Source organism: Saccostrea echinata, unplaced genomic scaffold, assembly GCF_033153115.1.
Source record: "Saccostrea echinata isolate AGI-Se365-2 ecotype Australia unplaced genomic scaffold, CSIRO_AGI_Sech_v1 ptg000029l, whole genome shotgun sequence".
Classification (NCBI taxonomy): Eukaryota; Metazoa; Mollusca; class Bivalvia; order Ostreida; family Ostreidae; genus Saccostrea; species Saccostrea echinata.
Window position 1 is genome coordinate 39,892,327 of NW_026889778.1, and position 17,512 is coordinate 39,909,838.

The following is a 17,512-nucleotide window of genomic DNA, read 5'->3' on the forward strand; positions in this document are numbered from 1 at the left end:
GACAGAACTTTTTCTTGAAATAATAGTGATTAATTATCGTTATTTCTAATATATTGACCGTAATCATCCCCGTCAGAAATAAATCTATTATACTATTTTTTTTAAAATTTTATTTGTTACAACATAGCAAGTATATCATTACTTTAGAGATGTAATGTACAAAAACAATTCTATAAATCATCATAATCTTCTTCATAAATAATTTTTAGCGATGAATAGCTTCAACTGTAGAAACATTGCTTCTTAAAACATTGTGTACTTCTACCGTTTTGCTTCGGTGAACAATACAGGGGCCTACTGGGGTATATACTGTGGCATACCGTAGATCACTGTAGGAAGCAGTAGCCATACTGGGGCCTACCGTAGGCGTACTGGGACCTACTGTAGGTAACTGTGGCATGCTGGGGAGACATACAGTGGCATACTGAGAATTACTGTATATGCAGAGGAGACATACCGTACCATACTGTAGATATACCGTAGATAATTGTGGAAATGCTGTAGGTTACAGAGAAAGACAGGGGATTTTCATACGGACAGGGGTTTTGAAAGCCATGCATGCTGCTATGCGATCTGTTCGAGAATGTCATTGTGCAAATGTACTGTGATACATGCCTCATCAACCTATGCAAGGCCTGTGTTGGAGAACATATCTCAGATGATGGATCCAATGATCATAAAGTTGTCAAATTTCAGAATAGGAACTCGACCCCCCTCTACCCTGGATGTAAATTACACCACAAAGAGAAATGTGAAATGTACTGCAACCAATGTGATATTCCAATATGCACAGCTTGTATTGCCTCAGAAAATCATTTCAGTCATAAAATTGTTCAACTTCTAACATTTTATACCTCTAGAAAACACAAGATTGAGAAAGAAAATGAAGAAAGGAGAAAGAATATTGATACAATTTACAATGACATTGCCTCGGATGTACAAAACAGGCTAAATCAGATCGAAGAAATATATAAAAACATCTCAAAAGCTATCACAAATCATGGCGAAAACTGGCACGAAGCAGTAGATAAAATTGTCAGAAAACTGACATCTGAAGTTGATAACATGAGAATTGAACACCAAGATGTATTGAAGAAGTACTTAGCTGAAATAAATAAAAAAATACTCAATATTGAAGATGAGATCAAAGCATCTTGTGATGTTCTGGAATCAAATGACATCTTTTTGGTTCTTAATTTCGAGAGAAGGATAAAGGAATTTAGAGAGTTTCCCTCCAAAGTAGATGCTTCACCGCCTCAATTTATTCCTCTGCATTGTAGACATGAACTATTTCTTAAACGGTTTAGAAAACAAAGTCACATCCTTATAGCTGATTTTGATAATGATTGTGTCCACATTATAGACCAAAATGGGCTGTTTCTCTGCCTCATAGACTGTGAACTAAGGTTTCCCTCTGGACTGTGTATTGATAGAAACGATAATCTCTGTGTTGCTGAAAGTAACAACAACAAAGTGAAGATAATACAATATCAGCAGTGAAGTAGAAAATGGAATGGTTTTATGCTTACATCTTTTTCGTATTATTTTGAAAGAACATTTACTAGTACATGTACTATTTCTCCGTGTTTTTTTAATTAGGATTATTATAGGCTGTGTTGCCTATCCGTGTTGCTTCCATGCTCGGCAGCTGCAAAATTAGTTGGTTGAGTCATCAATTTATACCTTACTATCATTGTGTTGACTTGTTTAACGTAAAAGGCCATATAATGGATAAATTCCCAGCATCAAATTAAGCACCTCTTTTAGTATAAAAAGAATGTGTTTTCATTTGTCTTTAAAATTTTAAAAGGTAACATATACATGTAGTATGCATCGTGTCATATGTTTGCATTATGTCATATGTTCAAAGCCTGCACCCTTTATTTTTTTAAAACAAAAGACCCCCCCCCCCCCGATATTTTCTTGCATTATGTCAATTTTAATTAAAAAGTACAAGCAATTGCCTTTCTATGCCCCCGTATCGAAGATTCGGGGGTATATAGTTTTTTCCCTGTCCGTCCGTCTGTCTGTCTGTCTGTTTGTCCGCAAAAACTTTAACATTGTTCATAACTTTGATTGGTTGAAGCTATGGCTTTCATATTTCACATGTGTATTCCTTTTGACAAGACCTTTCTCTGGGTACCATCATATTTGACCCTTTGACCTTGACCTTGGAGTTTGACCTACTTTTGAAAAACTTTAACATTGGCTATAACTTTTGAACGGTTGACTCTAGGGCTCTCATATTTCACATGTGTAATCCTTGTGACAAGACCTTCCTTTGGATACCAACAATTATAGCCCATTGACCTTGACCTTGGAGTTTGACCTACTTTTGAAAAACTTTAACCTTGGCCATATCTTTTAAATGGTTGGTGCTTCGGTTTTCATATTTCACATGTGTATTTCTTGTGAGAAGGCCTTTCCTTGGGCACCATCAATTTTGACCTTGACCTTGATGTTTGACTTACTTTTGAAAATTTTTAACCTTTTCCATATCTTTCCAATGGTTGCTGCTAGGGCTTTCTTATTTTACAAGTATATTCCTCAGTACAAGACCTTACTTTTGGTACCAACGTATTTGATTTGCATTTAAGAAAGTTTAACCTTCGCTGTAAGTTGCCATGCGGGGGCATCAGTGTTTCACAAACACATCTTGTTAGTTATATTTCTATTGATAAATAATTAACATCCCTGATACAATTCAATTTTAAATCAGAAAACTTTATGATCTCATTCATGTAAAGATAATGAGACCAAAGTCTGTGGACTTTCAATAAATAATCTGACCATATTTAAAAATATTTACATTTGCTATGTTTTTCTAATAAGCCAACTATGAAATTGATTTTCCATATTTGTGTATACTCACGTGTAGAAATATGCACGGAGAAACTCGCGATAAAGTGGCGTCACAATGAGCTACAGAGACGTTAATAAAAATGTAACGATATAGGACAGCGAATAATTCAAACATTGAGTATATTTTTGATGCTTTTGAACATGTAAAATGTAAATACAAGGAATGTTTTAAGTTTAGTGTGAATTATTGGTGTGTAGCGCTAGCGCGCTTCATGAAATATGCCTACGTGACAAGTCTGTGTGATTTACCCACCAATAACCCACACAAAACTTAAAGACATTCCTTAATTGTTAAGTAAAAATGAAGCCATGATTTGATATATTCACAATATTATTTATTTTGGGTATTTCATGCTTTTTCAAACGGGTATTGCCTATGGAAAACAGCAACCACATATATTCAAAAACTAATAGCTTTTTAAGCACTTGCACGAAACTAAATACTACAATGATAGTGGAACAACCACATAATAAATTCTTTTTTTGTGAAAAACACCTTTGATTTTGTCGAAACAATCTGTGCATATCTTTAAAATATCAACCTTCAGACCATTACAAATTTCAAAGGTTTTAAATTCTCATTTTATCAAAATAATAAATTATTTTAAATATTGGGAACATTCGATTTTCCTCTAGTCTGGTCAACGAATCCACAGCTCTGTTATCACTTTATTTTCAAGATAAAATGTTCACGGAGTGGAAGACAAATGTATTTACTGTACAATTATGTTTATTGCTATATAATTATTATAAATTTGTTTCATCTGTGTATTGCCAGGACTGTTTTCAAGTGTTTTGTGACTATCTTATTTGAAATTTCTTCTGGCAACAGACTTCTAAATCAATCCAGTGTTGTCAGAACCAGTTAAAGTTAAACTTTAAATTCTGACCCTTGACCCTGACCACACCTACTTTTCAAAAATGTTAACATTGTACATCGTTTTAGGGAGAGAAAATATGGGTTTCATATTTCACATGTAAATAACCTGTGACATCACCTTTCAAGAAATACATGTACTACCATTTTTGAGATAAGATCCCTGACCTTGAAGTTTAACCTATTTTTTAAACGTTTTTGACTTTTGGCTGTAGCTTTTGCACCTGGAGAGACAATCAGCTGAATCATATCAATCTATTTTCCATTTTTACCAGCTATTCGTGATCAATTCAACAGTCAAAACTTTGATATCTCTGTGGTTGGTATGGAGGCTTTATCATTAATTGTGTTCAATCAGGCTTGGATACTGAGATTCGAGCACAAAAGTCACACTATTTTCTCCAAAGGGTAAACCATTCATTCCTCGAGAAAACAAAACGGTTTCAATTAAAAATACACAATTATTACTCAAACCTTTGGAGTAATGAGATTTATAGTATTCCTAAATTATGGACTTATGTTAATATTAAAGCAATTTTTGGTAGGGAAAATTATGTAGTATTTGATATGCCTAAATGTTTACATTCAATTTTGGCGCAGTTTAGATGTGGGATTTTACCATTGCGAAAAGAGATTGGTAGATATCACGGTGAATCTATGGCACGCCGATTGCTTCAAAATTATTTTCTGCACAACGATCACGATTTTATACACGAGCTTGATGAAAAATATACACGAGTAAAATAAAAATGCACGTATCGGTAAAAATTGCACATAGTTTGAAAGATTTTAACACAAACATAACGAAAAATACACGAATCCGAAATTTTTTACACGATTAATGGGTATAAAATGCACAAACGTAAAATCAAAAACTGCACTAGCAGAGGAAACTAAAAATTACACAAACAATTTTGCTGCGCATACAGCTGCGCATATCATTATTATGCAATATTCATTGTGTTTTGGTTTTCTGTACTCTTTATCTCTTCTTGAATGCTGGATGTAATCGAGAGAAAATGGCGTTGACGATGATATGCATGTTTGTTTGCGTCTTTATTTCTTTGCTAAAACTCGATCCGATTTCTAGCTAATGCCAATTAAACGAATGAAGTGTTTTCTTGTGAACTGCGTGAAAAAATTAAAAGTTGTTCGGAGATATTATATTTGTCTTATATTGACCGAGATCCTAGCCAAAATATGGAGGTATTATATGATGCCGGATATAAATTGTGACAAGAAAGAAATCGCATGTTTGTGTTATAATGTGGGGGAAAAAGTACCATTGCATATAATGCACTCGACTCTGAACTAAAAGTAATACACAGCAAACTCTAAATTCCTAACGATAAACAGATCTTGCTTTAAAAAAATGATAGAATTATTATTATTTTTTTTAAATATACGCTCTATGGCCTTTTAAAATTATCCAACTTATAGATACAACTTTAACGAAAATTACTTGTATAAAATAACATTAACACATGCATAATAAAACGATTAATAAAGTGGATTCTTCATGAAAATGATGGCAGAATTATTGCTGATCATAATCATTAAATTGTAGAATTTATTTCGGTACTTCTCATTTGTACTTATTATGATTTCATTTGAACAGATTTTTTTTTTCATTTGGGAGTTAGCTGGATATATTTTTTATTTTCAAAAAGATTAAAAAGTGGGGATTACCTGACCTTAGATATACACAGTATGTTTTTAAAGTCAAACATAAAAAAATATTTCTAATTATACATGTATCTTTACTTATAAAATATGAGGATATCAATTTTGGTTGGATATCTGTAGCCTACATTGTTATGAATTCCTTCCATGATATCGCATATTTTCAGTCAAAAACTGCTCAATAAAAAACAAAACATTCCTAAGGGAAAGCGTTATCCTCATTCGTAATGGCGATTACTTGATAAATGTTTTCACTTTTAATAAAAAGGACCAGATAAAGGGAAAATATATACTCTATGTGCTTTATATATATGCAGTTTTGTGTTTTGTTACTTAAAATTTGTCCAAATGAAATAACAAAACTCTACTCAAATGATCCTGGCACCGGTAAAACTAATGACATTAGTGGTGGATCTGGTTCGTGGATTGATTGAGTCGCAACATCTGAATCTGTGTATTTATTAAAGTTTCAAATAGTGGATTACTAAATACATCTACGTACAATGTTACAAATAAGAAAATGGGAATGGATATTATAATAAATAGAAAGAACATATAGAACGTGTTTTATCGCTCTTGAAAAATGCAAATAAATCATGTTCTTTATGGAGCTCGGGGTTTGACAAAGATTTTCCAAGATAACAAATTTTCTTTACATTTCGAATTTGTATGCATAAAATTTTAATTATTATCCGAACACTTGTTTTTTGTAATAACACTTTTTTACCCAAAGATATAATCATTATAAAAAGAACATGACTGTATAATTATAAAATGAAAATAATCTTCAATAACATTCAAGGAAATATTTGATACAAGCTCCACTTTTTAAAAGATTATTCATGTGCATATCTAACATTTTTGAAAATTCAGATTATGAGTTAAAAAGCCTAATCTATGCAATATGAATTTTGTACGTATATATGTACAAGTAATTAAAAAGTTTGCTTTATATATTGTACATGTGTATCAATGGCATCAATCAGGTCTTGTTTTTAGTTCGACCATGACTACGAATAAATATAAGAAAACATATGATGAATATAAACTTCAAGAAAGTTTAATTACCGTGTGCAAATTTATTATTGTCAAAATCTGCATTGAAAATAAATATGCATGTGCATGTAGCCAAGTCTCAGCTAATTAAGTTCATCTTCTACATCTTCTTGAATTGGGTCTTGCAATATCGTTACAAATCAGTTAAATTGCAATCCTGATTTCGATAGACTATTATATGTACCCTTAAATTCTTAGAAAATATTTCAGGCACGTAGCATCAGTAAGGGCTTGCCCCCTTTTTTTCCAAACATAACCTACTTCTATTGTAAATGTCCACTGAAAAGCTGGTCCCCCCCCCCTTATTGTAGGATAGTTTAAATCAAAGTAATTTGGTATTATAATGTGTTTCGAAAACAAAGTGGAAGGTGGAACCCCCCCCCCCCCTTCCCACGAAATAGGATTTTCGAGTTTGGACACTTTACCTTTTTTGTTGCTTGTCAGGGTTTTTCAGGTTGTCAAAAAAAAAAATCTGGCTCCCCCCTTTCAAAAACGATACTACGTGCCTGTATTTTATAATTTTAAATTTTCTTCACTCCTTTATATGCATTTTAACTATTCAAAATAGACTACCGCCGGTACCTTAAAAACAACATAAAATTAAGCTTTAATTCACATAAGTAAAACGACTGTATAATTTTTCTACAGTTTCATGGAGTTTTATGAAATCACCACACGTTGCTAAAAAGTTAAGACTACATGTACTACATGTACTTTGTTACATACATATATCAAAAAGTGAGATATGCGTTTCAATATTAAAATTTCAGTTGCGCAATTATTTGCTCGATTTTCTTTACTGTTGACCTCCAAAAAGTTTTCGGTCAAATTCCACAACCCAGATGATCGCAACGTTGCTTAAAAATCTTTGTATGAATTGCCAGTAATCTTTACTCAAAAGGTATTATTGGTGTGTGAAATAGCTATAAATCGATTAGCGTTCAGGTGTCTTTCGTTCCAGAACCAGCCGGGGGGGATCTCTGTATGAAAAGGTTACGCATGCACATCCTTGATTATTACCAAAAGTACACTCAGTGAGTGGTGGAGGAGAAGAGTTTGATTTGTTGTTAACTCTCCTGTATTATATCACATGCTGTTTTTATTTATTTTAATTTATGCCTATATGTCATAGTTTTAAACTTTCAAAAGAAATTGCTATATAGAGGAATGACCTACTAAAAAAATCCAACAATTAAACACAACTGTAATATGCACCCCCCTTTTTTTACGGTATTTATACATGTATTCTTTGTAGAATGTTTTTTATTCAGGAGTATTCATATACTACAAGTTTAAGAATGTGTGCCTGTCAATTTATCTACATGTATAATATACGTTGTACATATTCTTGAGAGTCTAACGGAATTTTAAAAGAATCTTATATAAAAAGATTACTAACACTTTACTCCTCCTTTTGTATTTATAGTATGTTTCAAGCATCCAAGCCACATTGACCTATTCTCTAATGAATATTAATGAAATGTGCGCAATGAGGATGCGTTGCGTATTATGTCGATGTTGTATTCTCACTCGTGCAGTTTTCGTTTTTACGTTTGTGTAATTTTCTCACTATTTCGTGCAAATATTTTGTTGATTGTGCAGTTTTTCTATAGTTTGTGTATATTTCAATAACTTCGTGTATATTTTCCCCACTTTGTGTAAGTTTTTACTTACTCGTGTAATTTTTGTTTAAGGTCGTGCAGAAAATAATTTTGAAGCAATCGGCGTGCCATATGAATCTATTGAGGATCGAATTTGCACCGTTTGCTCTAGAAGTGAGCAAACGTAGAAGACGAATACATTTTTTATTGCACTGTCATTTGTACTCTGAGTACCGGTCAATACATTTTGAAAACACTGGGCTGGTTTTAATCAAATGCAAGAATGGTCTGATATGCATACACTACGTATACTTATTTCAAATTATCCTCGACAGGTTGCAAATTATTTGTATTTTAATTGGTTTATACGGAGAGAGTCAGTTATTTTCGGAAAATAAGAATGTTCATTATTAAATGTATCTCTGTGTCATATTTATTTACCAATAATTTTTATGACAGACCCTACCAACCTTAGCATACAAATACTCACAAAATGCATATATTTCATCATTATGTATATTTTTATGTACTTTTATGTTTTATCTCTTAACGTTGTGCTTTTTATTTTCTTTATATATTGTATTTCAATTTTGTGTTTAAAGTGGCATATAGGCCCGATGACCCGGGTGTTGATTGATTTTTTTTATACAGTTTGTATACAAAATAAGTTATGTACACATGTCAAAATAATTTATGTACACATGTCATAAATTACTTACTTTAAGTATGCTCATTTTCAAAGTATGGCAACTGGTTAAACTTGACTGATCTACAACCATCCCGTTGAACTATATTTAGGTGACCTTCAGACAGAAATTATATTCTATATTATATAAATATACCTATCTATTTTCATAGTCAAGTTGACATTCTTTGATAAGTAGTTAGGGGAGTAATATCCTAGCTGAGAGGAGTACATGTAAAAACCAAGCTGAGGAGAGCAATGACCGGCCTAAGGGGAGAAACCCCAGGGGTATATAGATTCAGAGCTTATGTTGTCTCCAATTAAAAGTCAGTTCATAGTCACAATGCCAAATCTTATTTCTCTTTCATTTCATAATATAAATCAAATTATGTACTCCGCGTATTTTTTTTGGAATAAAAAAGCAGCAAACTTCTGCTCGCATGTTGTTTTAGAGCGTCTTGAATGATGCCTACAAAGATAGTGCTGCAATAATAACTTTTAACAATCTTATGTTTTTGGAGGAAAAGTATTTTAAATTAATTTATTTATTTAAATGCTTACGATATAATCTGCTTATCGGCATCAGTTAGTACTGTTTAAATTTATTAAAATTATCTGTTTAAACCACTCTGCAAGTCACTTTCAATTGACAAAAAAATGTATAGGCATACCCTTTTTCTCAAAACTTCATTTAATGAGCAGAAACTTAAAGAAAGGTTGAAAATATAAAAATTTTACAGACAGCAGATGACACAAGACAGACGGACGCCGGAGACCATAAGATCAGAAAAGCGCACTTGAGTCTTGAGGCTCAGGTGAGCTAAAAAGCCTGTTCATGTATTATGATATTTATATGTTTAGGCCTATTAAAATTCACTTTGTTTTGCTTGTGATTATTTAAGTTCTTTTGTTTCTGCTTTACTTAAATTAAGATAAAAAAGTTAAAATCATAATAAATCACTCAAATATTTAGTATACTGTATTACAAACAAGAATCCTTAGCAACCACAGATAAGTATTGATTATCAAGCAGAATTTATGAGCAGAGAGAAGAAGGAAAGTGAGAGAGCTCTTTTCTTCTATAATGTTTAAAATATGTGTCAGGCTTTTTCTTAAAAAAGACGAAATATACAAAGTTAACTTACATGTGTTTGTGAAAAGAAATTGAAATGAATAAAGAGTAAATTCTGTGCAGTGCACATATTGTGTAACAAAAATCCTATTTGTACAGGAAAACGAAGTATAACGTTACCTCTTAAAAAATCAATAACTGTCATGTGATCAAGAGATTATCAGGTAAACATGCAGTTTGACAAGATCATCGTATCTTATTTAACAAGTACAAGAAGTGGTCTGTGAATTATTAAGGAGGGATTTGCTTTAGCACACCTAAGGTATACATCTTTAATATTTAAAACTTAGAAATGATATCAGAAAATATATCTAAAATCCACATTAAAAAATAGGATCTCAAAGATTTTTTGACAACAGAAATGGAAAGGCCAATTTGTATGATATTTGATGAATAATAAATTGTGTATTTAATAGAGGACAACAAACTTTGGGAAATGATGAACAAGTCATTTAAAAACAACAAGTCTGAAGAGGCATCAAATTTATATCTGGATTGAACTTCGAACTTCATAAATTCTTGATAAAATATTCAAAGTGAAACTTACAAACTTTTCCAGCAAACAGCCTTTATTGTTTGGAAGAGTGTTTTTTACGTTAAACCGTGAATTCAAATTAAATGAAAATTCCTGCAAATATTTTTAAAATGGTAAACAAAAAAGGTTTTATGCAGAAAAAACAAACGTCAAAACATTTATTTAATTCTAAGCAAAATGACGACCCAGAATCTTAATGGCTCTTTTTCATATTTTTTAAAAGATAAAACACAACAATGAATCCACGCACCAGTGCCCATGATGTTATAAGATGTGAATTGTGCAAATCCGCCGTTGTACAGATGTACTGCAATACATGTTATATAAACCTATATGCAAGGCCTGTGTGGGAGAACACGTCTCAGCTGATGAATCCAATGTCCATAAAGTTGTCAAGTTTCAAAAAAGAAAACCCAATCCCCTCTACCCTGGCAGTAAATTACATGGCAAAGATTCAATCCTTTATCTAAGGGTTAATGACTGCTGCATGAAGTCAGAACAACCCATACAAGAAGCAGTGATTTTACCTCCAGTTACACAGTTTCTTCATAAAGCAAAAATTGTCAGCACCATTAAGATTGATTTTCCATTTTTATTTGGTCCTTACTTTGTAGCATACCTAAATGATGATAAAATCTGGACAGGGGGAGCTGAAGATAAAATGTATATATTCAGCGTCAATCAGAGCAAATTACTCAGATCAGTACAGACCACATCAAGGAAAAGACCAGGAGGCATTGCAGTAACAAAACATGGCGATCTGGTTTATACTGATCCAAATGATAAAAGAATAAACACTGTAAAAGACGAAACCACTGACGCCATCACACTAGAAAACTGGAGACCTTTCGGAGTCTGCACTACCTCTTGTGGAGATCTTCTAGTTATCATGCACAGTGAAAAAGATGAGAGGTTAAAAGTTGTTCGTTACTCTGGCTCTACAGAAAAACAAACCATACTGCTTAAAGAGAGAACCTCTATCTATGAACATCCTGTTCATAATCAATATTGCATCAGTGAAAACAAGAACTTGGATATTTGCGTTGTTGACATCAATGATAAATCAGTGATAGTGATAAACCAAGCTGGAAAACTGAGATTCACTTACAGAGGTCAAACACCCTCTCCAAAAGGTTATCCGTTCAATCCCAAAGGGATCACAACAGACAGTCGGAGTCAAATCCTAACTGCTGATTATGACAATGACTGTGTTCACATAATAAACCAGGATGGAAAGTTCCTCTGCTTCATAAACCGTGGACTGAGGCATCCCTTTGGACTGTGCATAGATACAAATGACAATCTGTTTGTTTCTGAAATGAGATACAACCAAGTGAAGAAAATAAAATATCAGCATTAAATTATAATATTTTGCACACGAAACCGCATTACTATTAAGCTCAAGGCATTCATGACCATGTTTTTCAACTTGTTCAAGGAGCATTAAAAGTTTACCTCTGTTTTTTTTTTTTTTTTTTTTTTGAATTTTTATTTTATTTGCATATTTATATTGCTTCTGTTCTCAGCATGAACTGATTGAGATTTTCAACCGGTCAGTTTTCCTCAGGTAAGTTTGATGTGGGTGGAGCTTTATTGAAGAAACATTTGCCTCATTAATTTTCACTTCACCAATATAGCAATGTTCTACTAATTATAAAAAAAAAATAGAAGTATACTTATATTTAATTACACGATGCTTTCAATCCGGCTCGTAACTTCTTTTGAATTTAAAATCGATGAACGTATAAAGTATGTTTTGAAAATCTTTAATTTTCAATTGTATTGTAAAAAGAAATTTACTATTTAAAAAATAACAATTTTAATACATAATCGTGATTAATTATTTGACAGATTGATTGTATATATCGCATCATATAATGAAGAAAAAAAGAAATCAAAGTACTAAAAGTGAGTTGATATAAATGACGGATTCTATAAAATTCAAATAATGTAACCTTGTTCACAACTTTTAAAAGTATGTACAACATTAATGCTTCATAATTTTGTATGTCAGAAGCAAATGACTAAGAGGATGTCACGATTCTACAGAGTCAGAGAGGTAAGGTTTGTTCTAATTTGTCCATAACTTTTAAATGGTATATATATATATATATATATATATATATATATATATATATATATATATATATATATATATATATATATATATATATATATATATATATATATATATATATATATATATATATATATATATATATATATATATATATATATATATTAGGGATGTCAACGAGTACCCGGTTAACCGGGTACTCGATCGAACGTCCGAGTATCATGGTACTCGGTTACTCGGATGTATATTTTTTCTTATTTCAAACTACATATTTTTTTCAAAAACTTATCAAAAAATAACTTAAAGGTGCATACGGTAATTAGCGTGTCGTCATCTACACCCGTAAAAGGTGTGTTCCCGTTTTGCACCAATTCGATAATTAGGTATGGAACAATAAGTGTGAAATATGTTTTGATAGCAATTATAGTCTGATCTCCGTTTGGCAAACCCCCGTAAAACATCCGTTATCGCCTGTGTATATACAGTAATTAGTGACCAATCATTTCGTACACAGCTGTTCTCACGTATTGTGGTCCTTAATTATTGGATGGCTTCAATGATTGTTTTCAGTGAACATCATTTATGTATGGTCTATGACATTATCTTTAAATCATTTTAAAATTATTTAGTTAATATACGGCAGCGAAATCGGACATGCATAAAATGCCGCTACCCACTTCAAAAGTGAAGAAATATTTAGAAATAACTAAAGAATAAGAAAATGTTGAGTCAGTTTGCGTCGTAAATTTAGTGTATACGGGGGAAACAACAACATATGAAATAATATTAAACGATCCCAACAAATTCTGTTCCTTCTCTTTCGCTAGTCTGATCATCAAACCTGCGCAACAGATTGTCCTCATTTTGCATTGATAAAATACTAGTAGATCCTAAACAAGAACTGTAAACCATTTGTAATTTTTGGTGTATTAATTTATTTGATAAATAAATTTAGTAGCAAAAATCATTTCCGTTGGACTCGATGTTTATATACATTAATAAACGTGATAAAAACAGCTTTGGGGTTTATCAGAGCTAAACGGGGCTCAAGAACACACTTTTTATTTCATTTTTACCGAGTACCCGGGTACTCGATCGGAAAAACGTCCGAGTAACCGATTATTAAATATTGACCGATTTGACATATCTAATATATATATATATATATATATATATATATATATATATATATATATATATATATATATATATATATATATATATATATATATATATATATATATATATATATATATATATATATATATATATATGAAAACGTGTTAGTTTTCTCTTCTGCTGAAATTTTTCCAGTAATTTATGGTATTTTTCGTGACCAAAAGTTCGTTTAAAAAAGCTGTAGCAACTTAGCATGCGATACAGTCTGTGAATTCCATTCCTTTATACAATATTTGAGTAAAAAAAAATTAAATACACGGATGAATTTACATAAAGAGAAAAAGTGTACGTTTTTTCTAATTTGCATGGTGGTCATATTGTTTTTAGTATGGCAGATTTTTGTTCAACGCATTACATACGGGGAAAAACAGAGACTAAAAAAATATCAATTCGGAATAATTTCTTCCTCATTTGGCTCTATCATTTAATGTGTACTGGATCGGAATGCACTTTTTCCCCCAAAATGCCAGAAAGTTGATGTGTCCTTTTGAGTTTGAAAATCTGAAGCGAAGCTTCATTACAATGATACAGAAAATGTGGTAAAAGAGCTTGAAAGGTCTTTATCAAGTTAATTTAAAAATATTTGCTATTTTTTTTTTTCGTCCTCATCTTAGGTGAAGTTATTGAACGTGTACTTTCAGTTTCTAAGATAATAAGATGGTTCTTTTTGAAGTTGAAAATCACATAAGAGATAGAGTTTAGAAAAATTGATCGACACTCCTAGTGGGAAAAATGCAATATTTTTTGGCCATGGAAAATAGTAGTATGAAATTTCATTATTGACATAACATGATGAGAATATCATCTAACGGACACGTCACCATTAATTCATGAATAAAGTGGACAGCATTTCTCTATATGATGTAATGATTGAAGTTAGATCACAAATACCATCTACAGTATATTGGTGATGAGAAAATTAATGGAGCTATGTCAGGAAGGAAGATTTTCTCAAATAGTGACTTAGATTCACAATATACATCTTTTAAAAGTGGAAAAGACTGACCTAGTAGATTATTAGCCCATACCAATAATTTATCATAGATAGTAGAATGTCAAAATGTAGGGAAATTCTACCCAATTCAGATAATACAACAAAATTAGTTTCAGATTTATATACAACAAGTATTGATTTACAAAATTTCAGATGAAATTTTTCACAGATTAACTTGGAGAATATCCTGTCAATAGTTCAGCCAGAAATGCTATTTTTTTAGTAAATGGGTTAAAATTCCAAAATTTCAGATGCATACAAAAATATAGGTTTTAAAAGTGTCAAAACTGTGAATAATGGTTTTAAAGTCTAGATTCAGTGAAATTATTTTCTCCCTGTTTTTAACAAATGCTTTTAATGCTTTTGAGCAAAGGAAAAATTAAGAGTCTGAGGAACAATAAAATGTTACATCTAGGTATTTGTATTCAGACACTCTACATGATGTAATAGTGAATTTAAAAATTAGAGTTCGTTTGTTTATAAGAAATTAATTAAGCCTTATTGCCTGGTATAATTCATTTTGAATGTATCATTTTATATTTTTGGGACTGATTTCGCTAAAATCTAACTAAGGTATTCCATCCCTGATAGCCTCAGATTCAATGAATTTGAAAACATAACAGATGTGTACGGGGGTAATACTCAGTATATTTAGACATAATTCCCATTTATTACGTTTAGCATGTAAGAATGGAATGTGTCCTAATTTATGACCTTGACCTTTGTTAAAGAGTAATCCCCCTCTTATTTTAAGTAATAAAAATCAATTTTTAACAAAATCTATGCGGTAAAAAATTGTTTTCAATTGTCATTCTATTCCTAATAATTAAATGCATCTTTCCATCACAGTATTTATTGATATTCTTATTATTTGAATTTTTATTTTAAAAAAATCGCTTGTCTCCATAGACTTCAATGCAATTTCTTTTAATTGATTACTGCTTAGTTAATTACATTTTTGAAATTTTCTCTTGGTAAATCCTTTTCTACTGTAAAATGCTTTGAATTAATATCAGAGTATTATATACGTGATGGATATTTAAGGATAGAAAATTAGGTTCTATTAGGGATGGAAAACCTTAAGATTGCAACGAGATATCAAAGTACTGAAAGTACTCATGAGAGTTGAACATGATTTAAATTCAGTTAGAAGTGATAGCAGTTTGTGTGGGAAGTTTAGTGACTGAACATTATATTATTTTAGATACAGCCAGCTGTTGCAGATTTTCATAGTGTTGCAACAAACTACAGGAATACTTTCAGAAGCATTGAATAGCATGAAGGCGCATTGGCCATAATGCTCGCCTGCTTACTGTAGTCTTGGTTCTGATTTTCTTTTCCAAATTTTCAATATATTTTCCCTCATGAAAGAAAAGTGGACCAAACTTAACCATAAGGAACCTCGCGTCCCATTATTGTTAAAAAGATGTTTAATGACCCATTCTTTTCTTGCATTTTCTTGATTATCTCTCATTGGAAGCAATATGGAATGTAACATTCCCAAGAACCTTGTTTAAAAAAAGAAAGAGTTCAGTGGGTTTTGAGAAGTCTAAATTGTGAGAAGTTTATAGACGGACTGATGGTGGAGAAATAGTTCAGTTGGTTTTGAGAAGTTTAAAATGTGAGAAGTTTGTAGACGGACTGATGGTGGAGAATAGATGATCAGAGAAGCTAACCCACTTGGTCGTTTAGCTCAGGTGAGTTGAAAATGAAATTTAAACCACTGTATTCAAATGATGTTATGTTTGTATATTATTTTATACCATGGTCAGAATTGAACATGGGGGAGAATTAACCTGACACTCTGAGAAGTAAACTGTTGATCCAGAATGGAAGTGATTATGATCCGGAAAAAATCTCGAATATTTGTTTTATATATATACTTTTTTCTCCTTAGTTTTATAAGAATTTTTTTATAGGCACATCAGGCATGTACTTTAGCCAGAGCAATTTCCGAGTCCTTTTCTGTAGTATAAATGCAATGGTGTGGTGCAATTACAGGTTGCAGCCAGGTTAAGCTCCGACAGACAATGAGGTAGTTCATAGGGGGCACCTTTACCCATGTGTTCTGAAAATTTCAGTTTTATCAGGAATACTTTCAATGTTGATAAAATGTGACAGTTTTAAGTGCTAACATGTTTGTTGTAAAAAACTTCATTGTGAATATCAATGTATTTTGAATACATGAGCATTATGAATGTGGAGTACGTCATAACTTAACTTTTTTAAATATTGTAAAGGAAAAAAAAGCAATACGGGGTAAGAAAAATTATTTAATCAAACATAAGAAACAGTGGTAAAAAGCTTACAATGACGACAGAAGTCAATACTGTAGTATATGTATAAATGAGAAAAATGCATCAGGAAATGTGTTTACAAATCTCAAAATAAAAGTTAAAATTACATAAATATTGTAGTGAATGGAATGTGGCACACATATGAGCACAGATGAATAAATGATTGCATCAAGGAATGCTCTGTAAAAGGAGCTTATGCTATTTTTTAGAAAGACTTTAAGAATATACGGTTAGAGTACAATATACTACTGCAATAATTTGAAATGTCCAAAAGGAAATAAAAGTGTCCTATATCAACATTTTTGACAACATTAGAAATGAATATTGTGGAGGAATAACACTTGGCATTTTTAGTTAAAAAGAGGTGCAAGGGCCACGACACTCACCAGAGCCACCACTATTGCCCTGCTGTTCATTATCAGTGGTTTCCCCGATATAGTCCTATTTAAAACATTTATAGCTCATGGTGGGACCAATCCTACAAACGAGATCATAATCGAACAAATTTGAATCTTTACTATGTGAGTATGCTCT

At 31.7% G+C, this 17,512-nt stretch overlaps 2 protein-coding genes across 2 annotated transcripts; both read left to right on the plus strand.

The window, feature by feature from the left end:
- Nucleotides 1-597: 597 nt before the first annotated feature.
- On the plus strand, nucleotides 598-1,500 carry LOC133195308 (E3 ubiquitin-protein ligase TRIM45-like). The gene has a single exon (XM_061331159.1). It carries the CDS (start codon nucleotides 598-600, stop codon nucleotides 1,498-1,500), a length of 903 nt encoding a protein of 300 aa, XP_061187143.1.
- A 9,247-nt stretch (nucleotides 1,501-10,747) lies between these two features.
- On the plus strand, nucleotides 10,748-11,791 carry LOC133195309 (uncharacterized). Its single transcript, XM_061331160.1, has one exon. It carries the CDS (start codon nucleotides 10,748-10,750, stop codon nucleotides 11,789-11,791), a length of 1,044 nt encoding a protein of 347 aa, XP_061187144.1.
- The last annotated feature ends 5,721 nt before the right edge of the window (nucleotides 11,792-17,512 follow it).